The sequence below is a fragment of the Ictidomys tridecemlineatus genome, chromosome 9 (genome assembly GCF_052094955.1).
Source record: "Ictidomys tridecemlineatus isolate mIctTri1 chromosome 9, mIctTri1.hap1, whole genome shotgun sequence".
Lineage (NCBI taxonomy): Eukaryota > Metazoa > Chordata > Mammalia > Rodentia > Sciuridae > Ictidomys > Ictidomys tridecemlineatus.
Window position 1 is genome coordinate 104,310,762 of NC_135485.1, and position 26,537 is coordinate 104,337,298.

At 31.6% G+C, this 26,537-nt stretch overlaps 1 protein-coding gene across 8 annotated transcripts in view; it reads right to left on the reverse strand.

Moving 5' to 3' along the window:
• The window catches only part of Rap1gds1 (Rap1 GTPase-GDP dissociation stimulator 1), a 145,998-nt gene that overhangs the window by 76,284 nt on the left and 43,177 nt on the right, over positions 1-26,537 (reverse strand). For all 8 annotated transcript variants that reach the window (XM_040293068.2, XM_005338562.2, XM_078021893.1 and 5 more), the window contains exons 3-4: positions 18,174-18,296; positions 13,094-13,219 (exon numbers count right to left, since the gene is read on the reverse strand). In XM_040293068.2, coding sequence (XP_040149002.2) covers positions 13,094-13,219; positions 18,174-18,296 — 249 coding nt within the window. The remainder of the gene's footprint in view (positions 1-13,093; positions 13,220-18,173; positions 18,297-26,537) is intronic.

Consider the following 26,537-nt stretch of genomic DNA (forward strand, 5'->3'; position numbering starts at 1 on the left):
TTTTTACTGTGTGCTTAAAGATACATTCAAATATATTTTAAGCTTTCAAATGAAAAACCTAAACCTATCAACATCTTTTGGAATTTTTTTATGTTCCAAGTGCAGGTAAAATACACACACAAAAAAAAACTAGATACAAATCAGAAGCTATAAATATTACATCAGTGAAATTACCCAAATGAGTCATGAGGAAAAAGTCAGTATAATTATTAAATACTCATGTATCAAAAAAGCACAACATTTGCAATTTTGTGACATAATACTATATTCAGATTTAAATGTTGCTTCTATATTGGGACATTTTTAAAGTATTTATGTATTTACTTGTGTAAGACCAGACCACAAGAAGAAAAGAAACAAACTCATTTCCCAAAGCATCAGTGTCACAGATGCAGTTTAAAATTAGGTCATGGCAAAGCACTTGGTGGACCCACGTAAGCTGTGCTTGCTGAAATTAGTATTAATTTCTGTTCTCCAATACATTTCTCACATCAGTTAAAACTGTTTGATAATTCTATTTTTTTCAGAAATCTCTTATATAATAGAAGGTCCATTAATGGTACAACATTTGCTAAAGATATTACTCATCTTTCTTTGCTCCCTGTATTTTTATGTCTATATTATTTTATTAGTAAATCACTATCTATTCATAGTCATTTTGTTAAACTCAAGAATTTAACCTGAGTTGATGATAGTTCTATTTCTCAAAAGTGACAAATATCTATTCTACTCAGTGGGGAAAATATAAATTATTCACCTTTACATAGTATTATTTTTTATATTCCCTCTTAGCCAAGGGAAATGCTTACAACTTGAAGAAGAGACAACTCTGATCAAAAGCAGAGAATGTTTTCAGTAGTTCAGTTTGGTTAACAAGAAAAACAGAAGAGAAAAAATAAAACATTATTTAAAAGAACAGAGGACAATATGTACCACTAGAGTTTCAAAAGGCAGACTAGAAATTTTCTGTTTTCTAACTCCAAACTTCACCTTTAACAGGTGAAACAGGGTGGTAAAAGAAAACAGATTTAAACCACACTCACAACAAAAACAAACACCTTTTCTTGCAGAGCTTTATGAGTTAGACTTGTCCTACCAAGCTAAGACTTGTTAATCAGGAAGGAAAATTCCAACAGTCATTCAGGAGGTAACTGGGTATCTCAGATACAAAAATAATTAATGTAGTGAACATACATGATTTCTTATTGAACTCAAGAAATACCATCTATTTTTGTCCTGTACAACATTCTCACATGTTACTTCCACTCTCATAGCTATAAAATTAATAACAATTACTAAAAGAGCAATACTCTATGTATGTTTTCCCTAAGGTGTTACCTTTCTAATAATATAGCACTACTTAGAAACTAATCAAACACTGGAGAAAAAGTGATATAATTTATTCTTTGTCTACAATTATTTAATATAAAAATTTATAAAATCTTAAATTTCTTAAATCCACTTTAATAATAAACAAACTTGATATCAAATACAAAAATGGAAAGATCATAGTTCATCAAAATGTAAACTATCCTAAGGGTTACCTAAGTATTTAACATTGCTTAAAGCTGGTGCAGGACTAAACAAGAAACAACTAAACTGGTAATAAACAACTCAATCTGAGGACTATCTCTCACTTCAGATTTTAATTTCATTTTCTTGCCTCATTATACCTGGCCCACTATAGTATTTACTACATCACACCTGGCCTACTATAAAAACTTCCTGATATCTCTGCCTCACATCTCTTCCCATTTCAATGTAAACTATATGATGGCACAAAACTGAAACTATCAATTTCTCTTATTTTTAGTAGCTCTTTCTTGTCCACACATCAAAATACAAAATAGTTCCTTAGCTTATACTACACACATTTTAAATTGTCAACACACATTAGTAAATGGACGTAAAATCAACATTTCTAACCATGGAAGGCCCACACATTACCATTTGTTTGGTTTTCTATTCTATATTTAAAAGACCCAAAAAATCATATGTTCATGACTATTTATAACATGTCCCACACATCCCAAATTCTGAACTCCCCACCCTGCCATACACCCCAAATTTCAAACTATCACCTTAATACTATTATGAGCTTAATTTCTCATTTACCGGGAGGGAAAAGGCCATACCAGGAACACTACAATCACTGCCCTCTTTACTAGTTTAATTTGTAAAAATACCCTCACATATCTTCTCTCATTTTTCTCTAAGGCAGAAATGTCCTTTCTGGATGGGAAAAAACATCGCTCACACGGAGCTCAAAACAGGCAGGGGTTTCTACTCTGAAATCAGATAAAGTGGACTTCAAACCAAAGTTAATCACAAGAGACAATGAAGGCCATTTCATACTGCTTAAGGGAATCAAACAACAAGAAATAACTGTCATAAATATTTATGCTGCTGATACTGGAGCACCCATGTACATCACACAAACCCTCCTCCAAAATCAAGAATCAAATAGATCACAATACAGTAATACCAGGTGACTTTAACACACCTCCCTCAAAACTAGATAGATCATTCAAATAAAAACTAAATAAAGAAGATACAGAACTAAAAAATACAATTAATAATCTAGACTTAACAGCATATAGAATATTCTATCAATCAACGCCTGAACACACGTTCTTCTTAGCAGTACATGGGATCCTTCTCTAAAATAGACGAAAAACCAAGTCTTAGCAAATACAAACAAAGAGAGATAACACCCTGTATTCTATCAGACCATAATGGATTGAAATTAGAAATCAGTGATAAGACAAAAAATTACAAACTACTCTAACACTTGGAGACTAATTAATTAACTACTGAATGATGAATGGAAAGCAGAAGAAATCAGGGGTGAAATTAAAAAAAAAATACTTAGAAGTAAATGAGAATACAACATCAAAATCTCTGGGACACTGTGAAGGCAGTCCTAGGAGGAAAGTTCATAGCATTGAGCTCATTCATTAAAAGAGTAGAAAGATATCAAACAAATAATCGAACATGATATCTCAAGACACTGGAAATCAATCAATCAACACAAAAATCAACAGAAGACATGAATTAATTAAAATCAGAGCAGAACTCAATGAAATTGAGATTAAAATTTTTTTTAAATCAAGGAAACAGAAATTGGTGTTTTGAAAGAATAAACAAGATTGATAAACCCTTAGACAAGCTAACCAAAAGAAAGAGAGGAGAGCCTCAAATAGTTAAAATCCGTGATGGAAATAGAAATGTAGTGGCAGCACTACTGAAATACAGAAGATAATCAGAAACTACTTTGAAGATTTACACTTCAATAAACAAGAAAATCTTGAAGATATCAACAAATTTTTAGGTACATATGACCTACCCAATTTGAAACAGGATATAGAAAATTTAAACAGATCAATTTCAAATAATGAAATTAAAGAAGAATCAAAAGCATACCAACAAAGAAAAATCCAGGGCCAGAGGGATTCTCAGCCAAATTCTACTAGGCCTTTAAAGAAGAACGAATACCAATCATCCTCAAATTAGCCCTCAAAATAGAAGGAGGGAACTCTTCCAAACACATTCTACGAAGCTAGTATCACCCTGATACCAAAACCAAACAAAGATACATCAAAGAAAGAAAACTTCAGACCAATCTTAAAGAACATGCGTGCAAATTTTTTTTAAAATTATTTTTCAGTTGTTGATGGACCTTTATTTATTTAGCCATTCATTTATCTATTTATTTATATGTGTTCTGTGAATTGAACCCAGTAACTCACAAATGCTAGGCAAGTGCTCTTCCACTGAGCTACAACCCAAAAATTCTTAATAAAATACTAGCAAATTACATATTAAAACATGATAAAAAGACATAGTGTACCATGATCAAGTGGGGTTCATCCCAGGGATGCAAGGTTTGTTCAACATACAGAAGTCAATAAATATATCACATAAATAAACTTAAAGACTAGAATCACATGATTATCTTGATAGACGGAGGAAAAACATTTGACAAAATACAGCATTCATTCATGTTCAGAACACTGGAAAAACTAAGAATAGATGGAATATACCTCAACATTCTAAGAGCTATGTACAATAAAACCAAAGCCAACATTATTCTAAACAGAGAAAAATTCAACTATTCCCTCTAAAAACAGAAACAAAACAGGAATGCCCACTTTCACTCAATAGTCTTTGAAACTCTAGTCAGCAATTAGGCAAAAGAAAGAAATGAAAGGGATACGAACAGGAAAAGAAGAGCTCAAACTATCTATTTTTGCCAATGACATGATTCTATATTTAAAAGACCCAAAAACTCCAAGCTTCTAGAACTCATCAACAAATTCATCAAGTAGCAGAATACAAAATCAACACCCATAATTCAATTGTATTCCTATAATCCAATAATGAGTCAGCTAAAAGAGAAATTAGGAAAACCATCCCATTCACAATAGCCTCAAAAATAAAATAAAATACTTAGAAATCAATCTAACAAAAGAGGTAAAGGACCTCTACAATGAAAACTACAGAACACTAAAGAAATTGAGGAAGACCTAAGAAAATGCAAAGACCTCTCATGTTCTTTGATATTGATATTGTACAAGTGATATTGTCAATGGCCAGAGTACCAAAATCACTATGCAGATTTCATCTCACTCCAGTCAGAATGGCAACTATCAAGAGTATAGTTAACAACAAATGTTGGCGAGGATGTGGGGGGAAAGAGTATGCTCATATATTGCTGGTGGAACTGCAAATTGGTACAACCACTCTGGAAAGCAGTATGGAGATTCCTCAAAAACCTAGGAATGAAACTATTCTTTGACCCAGTTATCCTACTTCTCAGCACCTATCCAAAGGACTTAGAATCAGCATACTACAGTAATACAGTCACATCAATGTTTACAGCAGCACAATTCACAATAGCTAAGCTATTGAGCCAACCTGGGTGCCCTTCAATAGATGAATGGATGAAGAAATTGTGGTACATAGATACAATGGAATATTATTCAGCCATAAAGAAGAATAACTTGATGGTATTTTCCAGTAAATGGATGGAACCAGAGAATACCACGCTAAGTGAAATAAGCCAATTCCAAAAAAATCAAAGGTCAAATGTTTTCTCTGATCTGTGAAAGCTAAGCCACAATAGGGGGAGAAGGGGAGAAGTTCAGTGGATTAGTCAAAGGAGAGTAAAGGGAAGTGAGGAGGGATATGAATAGAACAGCAGAATGAACTCAACGTATATTTACATATATAAAAATAGCTAAGTGAATCCCACTATTGTGTACAACCACAAGAAGGGGGTTCTAATTAGAATAAGATAAAATTCCATGTTTGTACAATTATATCATAATGAATTCTACTGTGATATATAAATTTTGTAAAAATTTTAAAAAGAAAAAAAATTCACAAGACGAAGAGTCAATTTTTGGAATGGAGAAAATACTTGCAAATCATGGATCCAAGAAGGGTTAATATTCCAAATATATAAGATATGCATGTAAGATAGGAGCAAAGAAGCTCTTTAGCCCTGTTAAAAATGAATAAAAACATGAATAGATTTTTTCCTAAAATATAAAAATAGCAACAGGTTCATAAAAAGTTAATCAATATCATTAATCATCAGAAAAATGCAAATCAAAACCACAAAGAGATATCACTTTATACTCATTATGATGGCTATCAAAAACACAAGTATTGGCAAAGGTATATAAAAAAAGAGTCCTTGTACAGTTTGTATAAATGTAAACTGGATAGCCATTGAGAAAAACAGTCAGAAGTTACCAATGAATTAAAATACAGAACTATAATATGATCCACAATCCCACTTCTCTCTAGAGGAAACGAAATCAGGATATCCAAGAAATATCTCCAAACCCATATTCGGTGTAATATTATTTACAATTGTCAAGAAATGAAAACAACCTAAGTGTCCGCCGATGGGCAAGTAGACCAAGATACCATGACTATTTATACATACATACACATACTGAAATAGCATTCAGACATGATAAAGGAAATTCTGCCATTTGCAATAATACTGATGAGTTTGAAGGACATTATGCTAAATGAAACAAGCCAGATACAGAAAGAAAAATACTCTTACATGTGGCCTCTTAACTAGTCAGACTGATTGAAAAACAGAGTAGAATTGTGGTTGTCAGGGGTTGATAGTTGGTGAATGGGGGAAATGTAGAGATATTAGTCAAAGGGTATAAACTTTCAATTATAATATGAATACATTCTGGGAATTTATGTACAGAATGGAGGTTACATTTAATGACAATGCAGTGAATATTTAAAATTTACAAAAAGGATCTATCACTCTTATGTGTTCTTACTACATGCATATATACACATTGGTAACTATGTGAAATGAAAATGTTTTAACTCGATTGTGGCAATTATTTCACAACATATGTGTATCACATCATCAATTGTACACCTTAAATATATACAATTTTGTTTGTCAAGTATACATCAATAAAGGTGGAGAACAAATAAAAATGTTTTTAAATACCATAGTATCTTTAATTAAGCAATATTTTCTGTCTTCATGTTAATCTTAACTGATAAAACACCTAAATAGCTAAAATTAATCTACTTTCACTTTCCATTCAGGAAGAAAATAAAAAGCACCTTCTTGTTCTCATTCTAATTATACCTTCTGTCAGAAATTCACTTTGTCCTTGTCCAATGGATCCTATCCCAATAATATGAATTTTCTCTACCTAAATCTTATTTTGGGGTTGACTTTTTAAATGATTTTTTTCCCTAATTTTTGGAGGGGAGGAAATAATAGTACAGGCGACTTTACGCTTTACTTTAACTTTACAAATTCAGTAAAAACAAAAGAAAGCATATTTTGGATTATGCTTTAAAATTGTGGGGTTTTTTTGTGGGGGAGGGAGGTACACACCATTTCCCTCCCCAAGAAAGGATAACAGAAACAAGTTGATTTTATATGTATAAATCCTGGATATAGAGAGTCTTGGAAATTTTTATTTTGAAATAATTAGTGGCTCAGAGAAGTTACCAAAGAAGAAAAAACAAACCAAAAACGATCCCAAAAGCACAAGAAGGTCATGTGTAGTTGTGCATGGTAGAGTAGGCTTTTATTTCTATGAGTAGGGAGGATAAGGCAAGAGAAGTTCAAGAGCCAGTCTGGAAACTTGGTGAGACACTATCAAAATACAAAAGGGCTGGGGATATAGCTCAATGGTGAGAGCCCTGGGTTCAACCCCTCAGTACCACAAAGGAAAAGAAAGAGATAGAGGAAAGAAAGAAAAGAAAGATCTCATATATATTTCATTCAGATTCCTACAATGGTAACATCAAACAAACTCAAGGACAATAGCCCAACTAGGAAACTGGTTGGTAACATCTATAGACCCTATTCAGATTTCATCAATGTTTAAAGGCACTAGTGTATGTGTGTGAACATGTATGGTTCTAAGCAATCTTATTATAGGTATAGGTTGATATAATGTTAGCAGTGTGTATTTTAAACACTTTCATGCAAACTGGACTTTCATCAAACTGACAATACAGTTAACAACAAAGATAAACACATTTTTCATCTTAGATAATACAGCTTGTATATGTTTTATGAAAGAAAGAAAATGACCAGAGATAACAAATGAAAAGTAGAATTCTATTTTGACTTCTCACTCAACTATGCAACAAATTCAAATCAAAACTTCTTCACATTTTAAGGTTGTATGCCTGAACCAAGTTCAAACCATCCAAAGCTAACTGTTTGGGCTATGTTTCACAAATAAAACTGTTCTCACTAACAAATCATTATTTCTTAGATTCTATTGAAGATTAATACAAGAAACAATCACTTGGAGAACACTTGGGCAAGATTTGCAGAACTATTTTTGAACACTCTATACCAGTCAATATCCTTTACAAGTTTTAACTAAGTACATACAAAGAATCACTGGTGAACTAAGGATATCCTCTGGATAAATTCCTTCTAGCATTTTGTCTGTTTATTTAAAAAAATAGAATATTTCTTTTCAGCATGAGATAAAAATTACACAGGAAATCAATTTTTCACTTTGGCTACCAAGAAGCTCAAGCTTTCTCTGTAATTACGTATCTTACATATAGTTAAGTATATTATCCCTTATTCCTCCCAGATTTATCTTTGCCTCCTTTTCTGGCTTTCATGTCTTCATTGTAAATATTTTTGTGTGTGTGTTTGTGTACATATTACATTAGGCTACAGCACATTTTTTAGAAACAATCATCACAGTATTTGCTTTCATAGTAATTCATGATCTGTATGATACTTTATATATAAACCTTATTTAATCCACATAATAAACCCAGTTTACCAATGAGAAAACTAAAATCAGAAAGTGTAAATAAAAAATTCAGTAAGTGCAGAGCTGGAAATCATATCCATTTATGTCTGCCTTCTGAGGGCATAGTAAGATTTTAAACATTTATAGTTATATAATTTTTATACCATAATTATATTAATTTTCCTAAGCAATAGACTATTTTATTAGTTTCTATAAAACAGCTGCAATTAGTACTCTCATCATCTGTTTATTTTATTCTGCCAAGCCCACATATTTAATGTGTACTCTATCTACCCTCAAGCTATGTTCCTTTGTTCACATTATTTTTTCTACCACATTAAAAGCTTTTGTGCATGAACCTTTTAGAGCTTCAGATAGGGTTACAAAACAGTATCTATTTTATATACTTATGGCATCTTTACAATGAAGTATTTTCATGTGATTATAATTACAAATTATAATTTCTCTAAAAACAACAGCACCATATAGTTGTTTATTCTTGAATATATAATGCACTTTGATAACAGACTCAAAAAATAAACTGGTCAAAGTTAAGAATCTGATTTTTATGTTACTTACTGACTGACAATTTCTACTTTATTCTAAAACTAAATAATGAAAAAATTGGCAACAGACCTACAAAAACTTTTAATAACATATCAAATAATCTAATGAATATCATTGAAATAAATATTTATTTTTAAATCCCAGTCAAAAATAGTTCCCTGTTAACTACAACAGTTGTAAATATACTTTGATTACATGGGCAATTTCAAAGCATGTCTGTACTATATTAATACAGTTATCTGACCAACTTATTTTACAAAATAGTGTAAAAAACACTATTAATTGTTTTCATCATTTGCAGTCATCACCATACATTCTCTCTTCTTCCTTTACATTAAAATAGTGTAGCACAGTAAGAATCACTAATATACAAATGGGTACATGCATATATTTGAGCATCATTTTTACTTATACTTGAAGTCAATTAAATAATATTTATTTTATTTAATAAACACTGTTTTTGGCAAGTCTGATTACTAACTCCTTCTGAATATTTATTTACTCTTCAGTAATTAAGAATATAATTTTATCTTTTCTACCATGTGAAACAGCCTACCATATAACCTTTCTTCCTTAAGTGTACATATGTTTCCAATCATGGAACTAATTATATAATATTAATTTTATTTCTGTAAAGAGGAATATTTAATTTTAAAATGTTCATGTGATTTTTCCTTTTGAATAAAAAAGACAAATATTTTATTTTATGTAAGCATTTTCTCCTGCCTCTACTAATATTTTTTTTTAACTAATGCATCAAACACTCAGTTATTTCCTGACCTCAGGCAAAAATATTCACAAACATGGAAAACACAATCTCCAGACACCAAATTATTCCCTGAAATTATAAATACAGGATGGGAACTTGAGGCTTTTCAAAATTAAAAGACCATTTAACTATATCAATTTAAAATGTGCACAGCTGTATAAAATAAATCAATGAAAGAATTGAATGTCACAAAGATGGCCATATAGGAAGAAAGCAACACTCATTTTTTTTATAGCACCTTTGAGAAGAATGTGTGATTAATAGGCCAAACAATGTATTTCTGAAATATGATACTGTTTCTCTTTATTTAAAACCACATTCCTGAGCATTTCCTTTCTAAATTGAAATACAATTTTTCTCTCTTCTTTCATCTGAAAGATGTCAAACCTCTCATAAAAAGAGTTATTTTGACAAAGTTAAAGAGCAAAAGTTTTAAAATGTTGTTTATATCAAAGTCTATTTGGATACTTCGAAAGAGAAACTCATAAATGAAGGTTCTTAGAAGCTATTTGGGAGAAAAAAAAAAACTGAGCAGGCATTTTAAATGAAAAATGTTCCCAATCACTGATTCTTTCATCTGTATATATAAGAGGGGGATTGGGATTCAAAAAGTTCATCAGCAACAAAGCCTTACTCTGTCCCATTTGGTAGTTATGTCAGCCTGTTACTTGCTGTTAAGATTATATAAGACCGTTTTCTTTCATTAGAAAGAATTCCTAAAATGGGAGCTGTCAAAGCTGTTAAAACTGAAATCTGACCTACTTCTTTTCTAAAGATTTCCATGAATTTTATGATATTTCTTTCTACAGAGGGAGCCTTTCCTCCTTTCAGATAAACTATATTAACTGTAATGTGTCAGCACATGCTTTATTTTGTAGGTGTCAAAATAAAAACCTATAACACATACGCAAATTTCTTGATTTTTTTTCCTCCAATAGTGAATTGCTTACAGTACTTTCTGTATACATCAGCTCTAGTATCTTCTGCAACCTACTATCATTCTGAATAAAATCACACTAAAAAGTTGTTCATTTGGAGTAAATAAGCAAAATGTTAAGTCAACCACTTAACTTGACAAGTAAGTTTGATGAAATGTAAATGTGAATTTTAAAACATACTATATTTGGAAGAAAAAACTTCCATGTATTTACAAGGCTCTCACATATAGTTTTCTATTTTTCTTCAAAAATGAAGCATTACCTTTTTGAGAGGGAAAAAGGTTGATTAATTAATTAGAATGAAAGCCATTAAAAACTTAAAAAAGAGAAACTTATCTTTTAGGTTTCTTAAAAGAAAACAAATAAGAAACACATTTCAGGTAAATTCATAAGTAACCATACAAGCATCACACTTACAGACTTTTATATCATTCTTGAAATTTGAATATAGACTCTTATGTTACTATAATAATTCTGAAGAAATCATTAAGTCCACAAAAACCTTAATTTAAAATTAAAAGGTAATAAGAAAGCATGCAGTCTTATAGAAATTATATGCATAAGACAGCACAGCATGATGAACACATTCTCATCATATGACTTACAGCAATAAATCAGTTCTTATATATATACTCATTTTTAAGAAAGCCAACTTCATTTTCCTTAATCAAGGCCTAAAAGCATAAAACTATGCTTGTATTCACTATTCTTAATTACTCATTTAAGCAGAATTTCCATTGAACTAAATGAGGATGAAGTAGTTATAAATAAGTGAAACAAAAAAAATTAATTCATAACTTAAAGAATATCCACAAAACTTTACACTGTGTTTCTCATAAGATATAAAAAATGGATTTGGTAAGCACGATAATAAAAGATTTCAGCTTCACCAAAATGATAGTATTATTAACTGGAAACTTATTACTCTAATTTCAAGTCTTCTTAGGGTACACAGGAAATAAATTACTCTGTGTCCACAAAATATACTGCAGTATTAGATGAAAGATCACTCACTGGTTTTCTATTTTGCCGATACTAAGTAAAATTCCAGGACAAATGTCCTCAAAACAGATAATACTCCCTATGTTTAAACAATGTACAATTCAAGAATAACTATGCTGAACAAGACTTAAAGAATTCTTCGGGTAGCCTTAACTTCTAGGAAAAAATAGGATAAAAATAAAAACAGTCAATACTCTCCAACTACATATCATTAATCCTTGCTTATTACTGTGCAGAGGTCTTTTTAACATTATATTGCTAAAAATTAAATCATAAAATGTATAATGGTTCATTCTTGAAAGTTGTGATTATAAGGTAGAGTGTTTAATAAAAATCACAAACATGAAAATACAAAATTATAAACATAAAGCACTAGCATTTTGTGAATAAAGCTAATGCTCTAAGATAAAACAAACAGGAGCAAAGAAGCAGATAGGTAAATTTATAGGCAGCACTGGAGACTAGAAACTAAGTTAAAATTGATATAAAGACCTTCACATCCTTGGACATGTTACTGATATTTCAAGCTTAAGGCTCATAACACATTACAGAAAACAGAAGGAGAGGAGAACAAATGAGGCTAGCCTTACCAGTCTATTATAATAACTAGAGTTTCATTTTTTCTTCTCTTTCTTTTATCATAAATTAATGTTCATACTCTTACTTTCCACCTGGCTCTTAAGCATGAATCACTTTTTTAAGCACTGATAAAAGGGTCACACATTTTGGGTAACCCAACAAGGAATTTAAGCATTAAAAGTTATACTAGTTACATAAATAAGACTATATTTTCCAGGAGGCTTTAAAAGTGAATGATAAATATGTGATTTGGGCTTAGAAAAGTCTAAGGAAAATCAGGTTAAGCCTAATTAAATTGGTTACAACTAAGGGTTTTCTGTACTTTGTTTATATAAAGGAAGGAACAATAGAAATCATAACACTTTTGCTATACACACATACCTAAATTCTTGTTTCTCTTTGTCCAGAGCAATGCGTTATAGAAGGTGTTGAAGATGACAATGGCATAATGACAAGTAGCAATGGAGTCAATGTGAATGCCAATCTAGCTTTTGAGAAGATAATGGGTTTTCTGAATATTTTCAGAGTTTTCTGAATATTTTCACTAAATACAAAGCAATTAAAATTTTATTTGGACAGACTCAGAAACTTTAAAAACTGTCCATAAGCATTCTCATTCGATACACATCTTCAATAAACCGTAAGGTTAACGTATGTATTCTTGCTTAATTTAAAAGCCCTAATTTTTAGAAACATGCTTATTTTTGTCAAAAAATATCTCCTATGGTAACAGAGGAAGATAATTAATTTCCTGTCACTTCTTAGTTATGAGCATGATGGCTTGTAGGCCACAGTTGTTCTGCTACATGAGCAGAGATAAATCATGCTACCCCATGTTAATGTATTGGTCACTGTAGAAAAGCCACTCCTAACACGAAAATTCAATTAATCTGAAAATCACAATTCTTAAACATTTACAAATGTATTACTGACAACTCAACACTTACGGCTATCATAACATATGTTTCCTAGAGCCCTGCCAGTTTGCAGCAGCACTTCCTGGTCTTTGCTATTTAGCAGTTGTACCAGTGGTGAAATCAATCCAGCATCCACACATGGAATTCGCATGAATTCTGAAAATAAAAAGCATATTTAATTAAAATTCTACAATTTACATAAACAATTCCCATAGTAAAATAAGTATCTACTATTAATTTTTTTAAGGGGACTTACTCTTTGAAAAGTACATTTCTGTTCAAAAATGCTCTGTTATGACTCTACTAAACAGTTCATGAAATAAGTACACAAAAATGAGAGGGTCATAGTTTTCTTTGTTGATAATTTCTGCCATAAACCAAAAGGATTTTTAATTAATTTCCATCACAACTAATTTATCACTATCTTCTTAGAATAGCTGGATGTGCTTTGGAAACAGCATGTAATGATGGCAATGTTCTTTCTATGAGCCTGGTAATTAAAGTACCACAGTTATAAACTAATCCATCACATGGCCTAATTCTTCATTATATGATCTCTAACCAGCCAAAATAACAAATTTATTTAAAAAGCACTCCAGTGAATCATTATAAATAATAGTCTTTTTCAATTAGTAAGTCCTAGTGAAATCATGTATTCCATTTCTGCATTCCTATTCTTTATTAAAAATCCATTTTTATGGATCCCTTATAACTGCTGCTGTACCCAAGCACTTATAGGTCTAAAGCACCAAATGTTAAGTTTTCTTATACTGCAACCTCATTTTCCCCTTATCTTTATAGTATATCATTTTCTACTAATTGGCTCCCAATCGTACCACCATGGTCATGATTGGAAATAACTATTTTATAGTGCTTCATGATGGGCCACAACAAAATTTAAGGATAATGAAGATATGCAATTGAAAAAAGTTCTCCAATAACCATATCAGAATAGTCATTTTGGACATCAAAACTTACCAACAGGATGTTCTGGTCAATAAAGTTCATCAACACAGAGCTAATTTCTTAACCTACAATTTTTATTACTAAAAAAATAACTATCTTCTCACTCTCACTTTCAAGGAGATCCACTCCTTTGTTTTTGTTTCACCTGTATTCTTTTAAGCAATAATCCCCCTCTTCCTTCGTTTTCAAATTAGAGCATAACACAGAGAGCTGTGATGTGAACTGTCACCTCTGAACATCTTCTTATTGGGGGTAGTGGAGATGTGGCTCAGCAGTACAGTGTTTGCCTAGCATGCCTGAGGCTCTGGGTTCAATCCCAATACTGAAAACCTAACCAAAAAATCTTCCTGTCCCCCTAAAACAGGGTATTCCACTCTATCAAAAAGCAATGGATTTTATTCCTATCCTTTCTTTTATCACTGAAAACTTTGTGATTTAAAATTCCAATATTAAAATTAATTCCTATTTTAAAAATAACCTTAAGTTAAACCTTTAAGTTTATCACTGATATTAAAACATCAATAATAAGAAAGCTTAACAATTGTATCTATCAAGTGAGATGTTAAAAACCTTGCAGTAGTAGGAGGTACCCTATCACTTGTCAGAAAAACAAATTATGCTACACATGGCCATAAATTCTGTGATCATCTATAGGAAATGACACATTAATTTACTTATCTACCTCTTACATTAACTGTTACTTTACAAATTTTTATAGATATCAAATGTAAATTAATGTGTCACCAACTCAAATTAAAGACTGATGTTCATTATCCTCTTCACCAAGCTATACCTAGCTCCAACAGTTAAGATCATCTCATTTCATTGACAACTCTTAAGAAATTTAGCAATAATATGATTTGCACTCATTTCATAAACAGAACCTATTGTTACACATTGTTTTATTTGTTTTGTTGTTACTATTCCCCAAGTAAAGGAAATATAGAGGTATTACTATCCTTTGCTATTATGTTCTAATTATCTATATATCAATTTCTCAAAACTGATTCCACAAACAAAAGCTTCAGGTATTCTTAAAATTATTTAAGTTAAATAATATAGGAAAACTACGGCATCAAATAGAACTGCTCAACTGAATTTTATTCAGAAACATAAAAAGATAGAACAAGGCTATGACAGTCCTCAGCCTTACAGTCAATGTAAAGGCAACATTGCCAGCCTCTGAAGAAAGTGACATCCTTTAAAAACAATTTTTTAACTAAGAGCAGCAGCCCTCCTTAGCTAGTTTAAAAATCATGCTTCAGATAGATATATTTTTTAAAATATATTAGATTATCAGAATACGTTTAAAATACTATATCATATTGAGAGGCTTCAGAATGGCTGTGACAGTCATCCTTACTCAAAGGGGTTATTGTTGTATACGTGCCTGTGTTCCCAACAATGATTCTGTTCCCTCATCACAGCTAGCTGGATTCTAACTCACATCTGCCTATGTAGGGCTGGTCAATAGCCTAAAAAGATGGTTTACGCTTCAAGATCTGCTAAACAGAGCAATGGTGATGAACTAAAGAAAAATCAAATTCTCACTCTTGGCAATTTGAACTCCAGAGAACTGAAAAAAAACTTCTTGGGAAGGGAAAGGCTGGGGAGTACTCTAAGGGGAGGCTAAAATAAAAATGCATACAAATTAATAATGAATAGATATCAAAGTCAGTGAAGCCATTAGGCTACAGAAAGCAGAAATCCTTACATTTTTGTATGTATGTATATCTATGTGACACAGAATTCTTTTTTATTTTTTGCATAATGTGTGAACTTCAATGCAGAAATCCAATTCATAGGTTTTAAGGAATAGGCATCATACTACCATAATGACAATAAAGTTTAATAACAAAGTTGATTCCTATCTAAGAAAACAGATTATTAAAGAATTTGAAATTATGTACATAATACTTGGCACAATGAAGGCACATAATAGCAGTATTAAAAATTATTATTAGTTACCTTCAGAATCCAATTCTGAAAAGGAAGAAGTATTCATAGAGTCTTCCTATCTTGTTTATTATTCCACTGCCCCATATCAGTCTTAAGTTATTTATAAAAGGGAATAATCTATTTTAAAAAGTCTAAAAATCTTTTACTATGATTTATGGTCATAGCTATCCTCCCACATTAAACTTGAGCATGTGATATCTTATTACTCCTCTGAAGTGTTAATGTCAGCACAGTCAGCTTTGTTAATTTTTAGAGCTTCTTTTTGATGCAAACATTTAAACAGATTTTGTTTATTCTGAAACTATAAAGTATATGCTAATTTTCTCCTGTGTATTACATAATAACTGTAAGATAAACAAATAAACTTCCAACCTCATTTTTCTCTGGTTCATACAATGTTTGTTCATTGTAAAGTTTCTAACAAGAATAAATACAAGTATAATTAATATACTCTGTTGTATCACGTTGCATTTCTGAAGATATGTATTTGTGTTAAAAAAAAAAGATTCTGATCTACTTTCTCAGTTGGTCACTTCAAAAAAAGCATCATGGTCATTAAGCAATAAACATCCAAATGTATACCCTTTATTTTTAACTAGTAGAGGCTAACAATATGCCCTTTTCATTAGCCTTTGATTTAAACTATACATGCTAAAAATTGTATTGTCTTTAGAACACACTCATGTCTTTTAGAGCATTACTTAAAGAATCTCTAGTAGCAGAGTTGTCATGAAACCGTGACAAAGCATTATGAGCAATGATATTAAGAGCATAAAATTTCTGAATTTATACAACAGTATTTGTGCCCATTTTTAAGAAAGAGTGTTTTAACATAAAAATTGTACCTCTACCTCAATTTCTGAAAATCTACAGTATGATTCTAATAAGGCTAAAATTTAACTACCTATCTTAAAAAACAAGATGCTTTGTATCTAAGAAGATTTTGATAGGGTTGGTCTAGGCTATAAACAATGCCTAGAGAGGTTCCATCTAGGCAAATCACATCTAGATTTGACTCTCAGATGTGACATTCAAGTAACAACAACAAAATATACAGTGTAACTAAAGCCTAAAGGCATGGTGATAACCTTTAAATAAAAAAGTTATGTGGCTATTTTCTTTCCAAGAACACACATAAGAACATGTTTTTACAGTCACAAGCAATACATAGTAGTACTTTACAAAGCCACCTGGCATAATGATTAAACAAAAGAATCTAGTATTTAAAATTTTTTTCTTTAAAGCATAAAATGCAACATAATAAAGTGTGCGACAAACTAAAATAAAAGGCCTATAAATAATATTAAACTTTGACAAATTGAGGCACACTAAAGTATTATTACATTTACTATGGCTTTCCCTCATGCTTAAAAAGTACTTTAAGAATTCAGTGTTTTCTGGGGCTAAGGCTGGGGTTGTGGCTCAGTGGTAGAGCACTTGCCTTGCAGATGTGAGGCACTGATTTCAATTCTCAGCACAACATAAAAATAAATAAAAGTATTGTGCACATCTACAACTAAAAAAAATATTTTAAAAAAATTCAGTTTTCTCAAACTGACTGAATTAAAATCATGTGCAAACATTTCTGCTGTAATTCTTCTAAAAATCTCTCACTGGAGGCTCCATAAACAATGAATTAAGTATTATATAATCTAACTTTGCTGTTGTTACTTTTCCAAGGTATTCTTACAGGATTTTTTTTTTAAAAAGTAGATGTTTTCCAGGAAATCAAGTGCAGGAAACAGAACATACATTCCAACTGCATTATTGATGTCAAATGCCAATGTCAGAAGGATAGGCAAGACTGGGGAAGAAAAAAAAAAGCAAGCCGATCTGGCTATAACACAAATCAACAGAAAAGGTAACCTCTCTTATGACAATGAAGATGAATGACTTACTGACAAGCTCAAGAATCATATATGCAAAGTAATAAATTATGCGAATATAGGTAAGACTAGCAGTTCTTTCCCTTAGTTCTTCTCTGAAGGAATGAAACAGCAAATGAGAAATGTATGAATTAAATGACTAGAACTGTAGTCATTTCAAACAATTACATGAAAAAATGTCAAAGAAAGAAGAATAGAAAAAAATCTAATTTATAAAATTAAAACATATAAACATACTGACAAGTAAAGTGTAAAACTGAAGATGTTCCCAGCAGAAAAGTTCTTGAGTAAAACCTCACCATTTTTGGCTACTTCTGCTATGATGTTAGCTACTTTGGCTGTACAGGAAGATTGTGGAGTCAAAAGACTTGCAAACACTTGAAGTATTCCACTTCCTTGCATTTTTTCACTTGTTTCCATATCTGAAAGAAATAATACAAAGAAAATCATTAATACAAACACTGACAACTTAATCTATAATAAATTCTTTAAGAATCTTCCTATTCATAATATAGTTTCAACATACATTCAAATGTTTATTTATATAAATTATCTTCTATGCCATGAACTGCTTTGATCTTAAGTTTTAATCACACAAAACACTTTACAATATTTTGTCTATCTACAATCAGACTATTAAAAGAATTCTTTCTGAAAATATCATGTGCATAGAAAACTTACTTTTAATGTTGGTTTCAAGCCTGTCTATTTAGACCAGGAATGCTTTCCCTGTGTCTCTTTTGAATTTTTACAGCTATAACAGGATATTATTTTATATAAACTCTATGGTTCCTTATAATGATATTGCAACTTAAAAAATTGAAATTACAGGACTGGAGATGTAACTCAGTGAGAGAGCAATTGCTTAGCATGTGCAAGGCCCTAGGTTTAATCTTCAGCACTGCAATAAATTTTAAAAAGTTGGAAATAATAATGAACAAACTACCTACTTCATATCATTTTATATAGAATGAATGAGTGATGGTGGACATAGTTCCATGACTACTATGTTTTTTCATATAACTCATTCTAACTACCACTAATAAAGAAAGGAAATAGTAAGCAGTAAAATCCATAACATTCAGAATTCTATTTGGTGATACAGAAAGTTAGGAGGTTTCCAACTTCTTTCCTTTAAAAGCCTATGAAACCAAGCTATTTCATGTATCTGTCTTTGAAAAAAGGGTCTATTAAAATAAAAGATAACAGGAATGATGATGGAAATAAAAGTTCAAGGAAATAAATTTACTCTTTATAAACAATAAAGAGAAATGGTATGTGTTTAAAGATAATATTCATTAGAGCATTCAATTTAAATTTGTTTCATTAAAATAACTGTCTTCAGTTAAATACCAACAGGAAGTGTAGCTTTAGATCTTTGGATATACATACAAATAATGGAAAACACTACAAAATTCTTGTTAAGTAAATGGAGGCTAATATGATTAAAAAGAGCAGAAAAACCATTTTTAAAAGGATAATTTGAGAAAGCCCATAAAAATACATTTTTATAATAAGTGCCAAATTTTAGTACAGTGTTTTTCAAACTGTGGATCCCGATTCATTAGTGAGCTCTGAAATTTTATTTGGTGAATGATTACCAGCAATTTCTTAAAAAGAGAGAATTAATACCACCACCAACAAAAAAGTAGGAAAATAACTGCATACTGTAAGTTAAAACAATGAAATTTGGGGTTGTTATGTATACACACATGCAAATGTGACTGTATGTATGTGTGTGTGTGTATAAATATATATATACACACACACACATATATATAATATAAAATGTATTTCTAATTATGAGTTCTGAATAAAAAATTAAAAGCTGCTATCTCATGCACCTCTCTAGTGCCTGAGATCTGTGTGAAAATAACATACCACTACCAGTATATGCTTTTATATCTTAGACTAATAAGTTTTTAAGTTACCACTTGAAAAATCTAACACCTAACATTCATTAATTTTTTTAAAGCAAGAAGTCAAAAATAACTGAACTCAACTTGCCATGTTTAAAAAATCTTTCCTTTTCTGACCACTACTACCAGAGAATGTATCACCTGCAACACTGGGTTCAAGCTGCCCCAGGGGTCTAGCCCCACCATCTGCTGATGCTGGGATGGCTGCAAGAGTCTGGCATAAGGCATGAATCATGATTAGATGTGGAGCTGAGGCATTTGTGTGTGTGAAGGCAAGCTAATTGCACCCATGCATTCCTCATTTTAACTGAAAGAATGGCTGAGTATCAGAGCTGAATGTCAGGGGCATGGGGAAAATAATGCAGACACTTGCCCTCTGGTAAGACTTTCCACAAATTACAATCAAAGCAATTGGGAGAACAGCTATGCTAAAATAGAAATCAAAAATTTGAAAATAGTATTACCTGCCAGCATATGAATTTCTGTAAAGGTTTACAATCTAAGCATCAGGAATTACCCTTTTCTCTTTGTTGTAAAAACATAAAAAGCAAAATACTAGTCTATCACTAAAACATCACTGTTCAATAAATAACTAAAAAGTTTTAACCTTATTTTAGAATACTTTCTGCACTGACATTCTACTGTATCTCAAACTGTATATTTACATTCAAATTCATAAATGTTCTCAGATATTTGTGAGCACCCTTGAAATGATTATAAAAGGCACTGAGGTTGATATTTGCAGGTCCCAATGAATAGCTATCTATTAAACAAAATAAAATTTTTAACAAGGCACTGTGATCAAGTGTTCTTTTAAAGAAAGGCAGATTTTTCATTATCTTTAGCCAGATTATTATTGGCATTTTTAACTACACTCCTTTGACATGTTTCTAAGAATCAATTCAATATCTTTCTCCTCCTTCATACTTAGGTGCAGTCATAAAAAATGTCTGAGTATGTCTACAAATTACAAGCACTTAGGAGCACCCTTTGAATTATGCAGGACCCATATATGAAGGGCAATTACTATTCTAATAGCAGATATGTAGAAGCTATTGTAGGAGTCATGCCCAGTAGCCCTTGCAGTCCTCGAAAGCTCTACCTCCACACCCTACCTGGCCTCCTGAAGACAAGAGGCAGCCCAGTTATCACACTTAAAATTGAATGTTTAAGCCAGAAAACCTGAAGAAGCCAGTTTACACTGCTGAATGGAGAAAAGTTAAAGCACAATGCTTACAACTCCTCAAGGACAATAACCGGGCAGGACAAAGGATGGAGAAGGTGGAATAGGCAGGAACTATGTAATTTAAGATTATGGTGTGAGAAAAGGTAAAGTTCCCAATAATGCTAACCAAGTAAATACATTAAACTAATTATCCTCAGTTAAATACCAACAAGTAAGCTACCACAATAAGCTGAAATTATTACATTATCATATAATCTTCATGAACACAAACTAATAAATAGCATTTGATAACTAAATAACAACTCCACGTTAGAAAAACAAAAATATTGACTCCTACTACTATGACTCCATTTGGTTAAAAACATATTTGAATTAGATTGGTAATATAGCTTTAACATAATAAAAGATATTTTAAGTTTTGCTTAGTTTTGAGAAATAATATTTTGATATTACATGTCCTATGGATCTTTAAGGCAGACTTTGTGGAGAAGACATATTTTCAGTGAGGACTCAGGTTTGGAATTGACTAAAAGGACCAGTAATATGACTCAAAGGACCATGGATATCCTGGTTTCTGAGGAAATGTACATTAAGCAATTAAAACATTCAAAGGCATTCATATTTTAAAAATAGGGGTAACAAAGAAATCTGGCTCTATGCCTGGGCATTCTGATTCAAATCCAAGACTTCATTTACTACCGAGTCCCAAATCCTCTCTTATCAAATAGAAAACAAAATATTTGCACTGGGAGATATTATAAATATCTCACATTTAACATCCCAAATCCAATTTACTTTTTGCTTTAAATTCATTCTGATTTTCATCTCAGTAAATAGAAGGGAATCTAAGCCAGAAACCTTAGATCAATTATAAATTTCTCTTTTAGTAAATGGCTTCCTATCACCCACATTTAATAAGAACATAGGTTCCAAACATTTCCATCTCACTACTATCTTTTGTACCTATTGTTTCCTTTCTACATTCCTGCCATTTCAAGTTCTCAGTTCTGACCTTATTCAATCCAACAGCTTTAAAAATCTCCCTAACTCCATTTTGGCTTCTTCCACCCAATCTGTCATCTATGATAATACAGAATAAACTTCTGGAAATGCAAATTTTGCCACTTCCCTAAATCTTAACGATCCTCCACAACTTTTAGATAAACATTCAAAGGCAGGGCTGGGGATGTGGCTCAAGCGGTAGCATGCTCGCCTGGCATGCGCGCGACCCGGGTTCGATCCTCAGCACCACATACCAACAAAGATGTTGTGTCCACCAAGAACTGAAAAATAAATATTAAAAAAAAAATTCTCTCTCTCTCCTCTCTCACTCTCTCTTTAAAAAAAAAAGTCCACTGACAACCAAAAAAATTAATAAAAACAGAATTAAAAAAAAAAAACATTCAAAGGCATTCATATTTTCCGATTGTATCTCCTATCTCCTACCACACTAAATGACTGAAGAGTAACCCAAACCAATTCTTCTATTTCATAACTCCTTTCAGCAAGTGATGTTCCCTCTCTAAAATGCTATTCCCGTGCCAGGAATGGTGGTGCCTTGCTACAATCCCTTGGGAGGCTGAGGCAGGAGGATCACAGGTTTGAAACCAGCCTTAGCCACTTGGTGAGGCCTTATGCAACTTAATGAGATTCTGTCTCAAAATAAATAAGTAAGTAAATAAGTAAGTAAAAATAAATAAATACACTAGGAATGTGGCTCAGTGGTTAAGTGCCCTTGGGTTCAATTCCTGGTATCAAAAATAATACTAGTAATACATAAAATAAAATACAAGCCCCACTCACCCTACCATTTTAGATAATTCTTACTCAGACTTACATTGCCCTCATTCAAAGTTACCTATCAAAAGCCATTCATTCTTATGGGCCCAGCTTTATCTCTTTGTTTTTAAAACAGTCATGTGAGATAGGCATGAATTGTCGTGTTTTTTATATTAAATAAGTAAGACCATATGGTACAATTATATTGGAAAAAACAAGAAACTAGTATTTCTGATTCCTAGCTGGTACTCTGTCCACCCCAACTGTCATCTGGAATATACATATTGTTGACAATACCTTGACTAGACTTGCCAAATTATGAAAAATATTTCTTTCTTAACATATTTTACAGGAATAGAAACTAAAGTAAGATAACTGAATAAGAAAGGAATGTATAGTATTTTGGAATAGCTAAACTAAGGCTGTGATAAGAAAAGAAAGGTAACTAGTCTATAAAGAATAAAGTGGGTTTAAAACACATAAGAGGAATATGCTGACTATAAGTAAACTCATGGACCAACAAATGAGAAATTAAAGTTTTCAAAAGAAAATGGAAGCACATGAAGTGTGTGTGGGTGTATGTGTGAATAAAATGACATTTCTCTCATGATGAAAACCTTTTTTTCCCCAGAGAGATCTTAACCACACAAAAGGAACAGAGATGCAAGAAAGAAAAGAATATATGCAGTTGTGAAAAGAAGGAACGGAACAAACCCCATTTATACAATGACTCATCATCAGAAATAGGTCTTACTAAAAGATTAAGTTGTGAGACTCATTTTGTAAAATTACAATAAATGATTTTGATAATCTTACAGTCATTTAAATTCCAGGGATAATGTAAGTTGTGGGAGTAGAAGTTGTGTTTAGAAATCATCAACAAAACAAGCAGGAAGACGTGCTAGTTTGACTTTTTCTTTAAAATTACCACTAACTAGGTCATAAAGCAGTTGCTAAAAAACTAAAAATTGTACTATTAAAAAATGAAAGAGATTTACTGAGAAAGTAAACACCAAAAGGACTGTGTTAATGACTAAGGTAGAAGCAGAGAATGCAACTAGAATTATTTACCTAGAAGATGAAAATCATTACTGAAGATTCATTTCCTGTGGAAGTGTGGACTTTCACTTTTCAGACCAAGAGAATGGGTGTGTAACAAAACACAGTGAACAAATATTTTCAATTAAGGATCCATTTCCATTCTATTGTCAAATACCCTGGAGGAATATATCAAGTAAATAAAACTGAACAGATCTGGCATCTGCAGAATTTTATGAAGTCCTTAATTTCCTAATGTTTACTGTGAGCCTACGGGATTACATACTGCTTTTCAAATAAATCATTTCTTAATGAGACATCTAAAAGAATGAGTGATTTGAGGGATTCCTTTAATGCTAACTATAAATTATACTAACTACAAGTCAATGTGAAATAAAATTTACTCTACTTTTCCAAGAAAACAAAACAAACAAGAAGGGACACAGAAAAGTAAAAAAAAAATTAAAAAATAAAAAAAAGTTAAGAAGTCACTTAAAATTGACATTATAGTAACCTCAGTGTAAGGAAAAAAACACCTAAATGGATCATTATGTCATCTTAAAATGTACCTGAGAGATGTTCAATAGATAACTACCACTGTTGTCTAGCCATCTAAAAAGCACATTATATAATCATTTTCAATATTTGAAAAGAATATTTAATATCATGACTAATCAAAAATATGCTGTTTTAAAAAAAGAAAGTTATTTATAAGGTATGATTCAAATTTTGAAAAAATAAAAAAAATATTTTTCTATATTTCCTAAATTCTATATAATATAGTCATCCACATATTTTATAAACAAAAATATTTTAAACTTTGTGTATTAAGACATACTGCAAGTAACAAAGTACTGTATAATACATCAATGAGGAATTTACTAGCTCATAGATCACAGTCTAGAAGATTCCTGAGGTGAAAGTCATCTCACTCAAATCCCATGAGTTCCCCAGAGGAAGAGAGCTGTGAAACAGAAAAGGGGAGAAGAGGATTGGGATAGGGAGAGGGAAAGAATCTCAAGTGACAGTAAAGAAAAAGAGAAATGTAGAACTATAGGACATAAAAGAGATAAAGAAGAGATATAGTGATTTATTTTTACTTTATTAAAGGTAAAGGGAAAACAAACCCAAATCAAATCATGTTGGCTTAAGTAGAACTGAAATGTTTTTAAAGTTTTATGGAAATAAATTATAATTTCAACTAAAATTGTAGAGAGAATAAAAATTCAGTTAGCAAAATGAAGCTCAAGGAAAGGGCTAAGAATAAAAGGAAAAAAGAAAGAAAAGAAAACAAAAATGAAGGTATCGTTGGCCAAGCATGAATTTGATGTTAATTTCCAAAGGTTAAATAAATTTTCAGAACAGATGACTCAATGCTGACAAAATAAACAATCAATAATTTTATGTAACCTTTTGGTAGAGGATTTTAAGTTTTTAGGGAGAATGGCTAAGATATAGGCTGTGACAGCAGAGTCTTTGACTATAGGATATTTTGAATAAATTTAGTATTTTTAAAAGTGCATGTTTGAAAGAAGGAAGAAGAATGAAGTCTTATTCTGAGAAGTAAATGGAAGGAATATCAAATCTCAAGAAAATTAACATATAAGACTATCATGTGAAATTGTGACAGTCACTGATAAGTCAATGTGAGACCTTAACAGAGGATAATCGATTATTAAAAGAGTATTGCTGATAAATATTGAATAATAAAATATTTGTCACAGAAAAAGACATGAAGAATATGGTAAAGAGAACTGGGGTTGTGGCTCAGTGGTGGAGCATTTGCCTCTCATGTATGAGGCACTGGGTTCAATCCTCAACACCACATAAAAACAAATAAAGGTACTGTGTCTATCTACAACTAAAAATACTTTAAAAATAACACTATGGCTAAAGAACCAGTTGGGAAAATGCCAACAAGTTTATGTAAAATATATTAGCACTACAACTGCACTGAGTCATTCTGAAAAGAGAATGAAATTAAGTAAATTTTTCTTTTTCAGTGCTGGGAATTGAACACAGGGCCTTGAGGATGGTAGGTAAGAACCCTACCACTGAGATGCAGCCCCAGTACATCAGATGCTTTTTAAAAGTATCTCTTCTCAATATAGTTTGGCTACAACAACAAAATCCATCAACGTTAACTGAAAACAAAAACATACTTTAGGTCACCATATCTACCAAGAAAAGAGAATAAATGCATTTATCAAGTTTAAATATCCCTTCAAACCTAGTTTTAAAAACGTTTTATTGTTTCCTCTTGGACTCCTTAAGGACTATAAGCAGAATCCAAATACTCCTCAAACTCTCCCTCCTCCCTTTCACTTTAGAGCTCTCTCTGGAAATTTCCTTTGAAGTATTCCCAAGCAGATTCCTTAACTGCGGTTTACTCAACTTCCTAGCTAAAAAGAATTTGTGGTAGTTGTCTTCTGGCTTCATTAAAAAACAATTTTCTCTCTTTTCAGCTACTACCATCTGTTAAGGTTATACTATTCTCGTTATTAGTATTCTAACCATCAGGTTCACTATAGTTTACTTTCAGTTTTCTCCCCCCTCCTCCAATTTTTGCAACCATCTCAAACTCTAAGATGGTTAATAACTTTGCCTCACTTTCCCTGACTTTAATAAATGACCCAATTCCCATTGCTCTTTAACAATCCACAGCAGAATCATACTCAGGGTCTCATGATCATGTAGAACTGCTCCATGCTTAAAAGCTTAAATTTGGAAATCAATTTCTG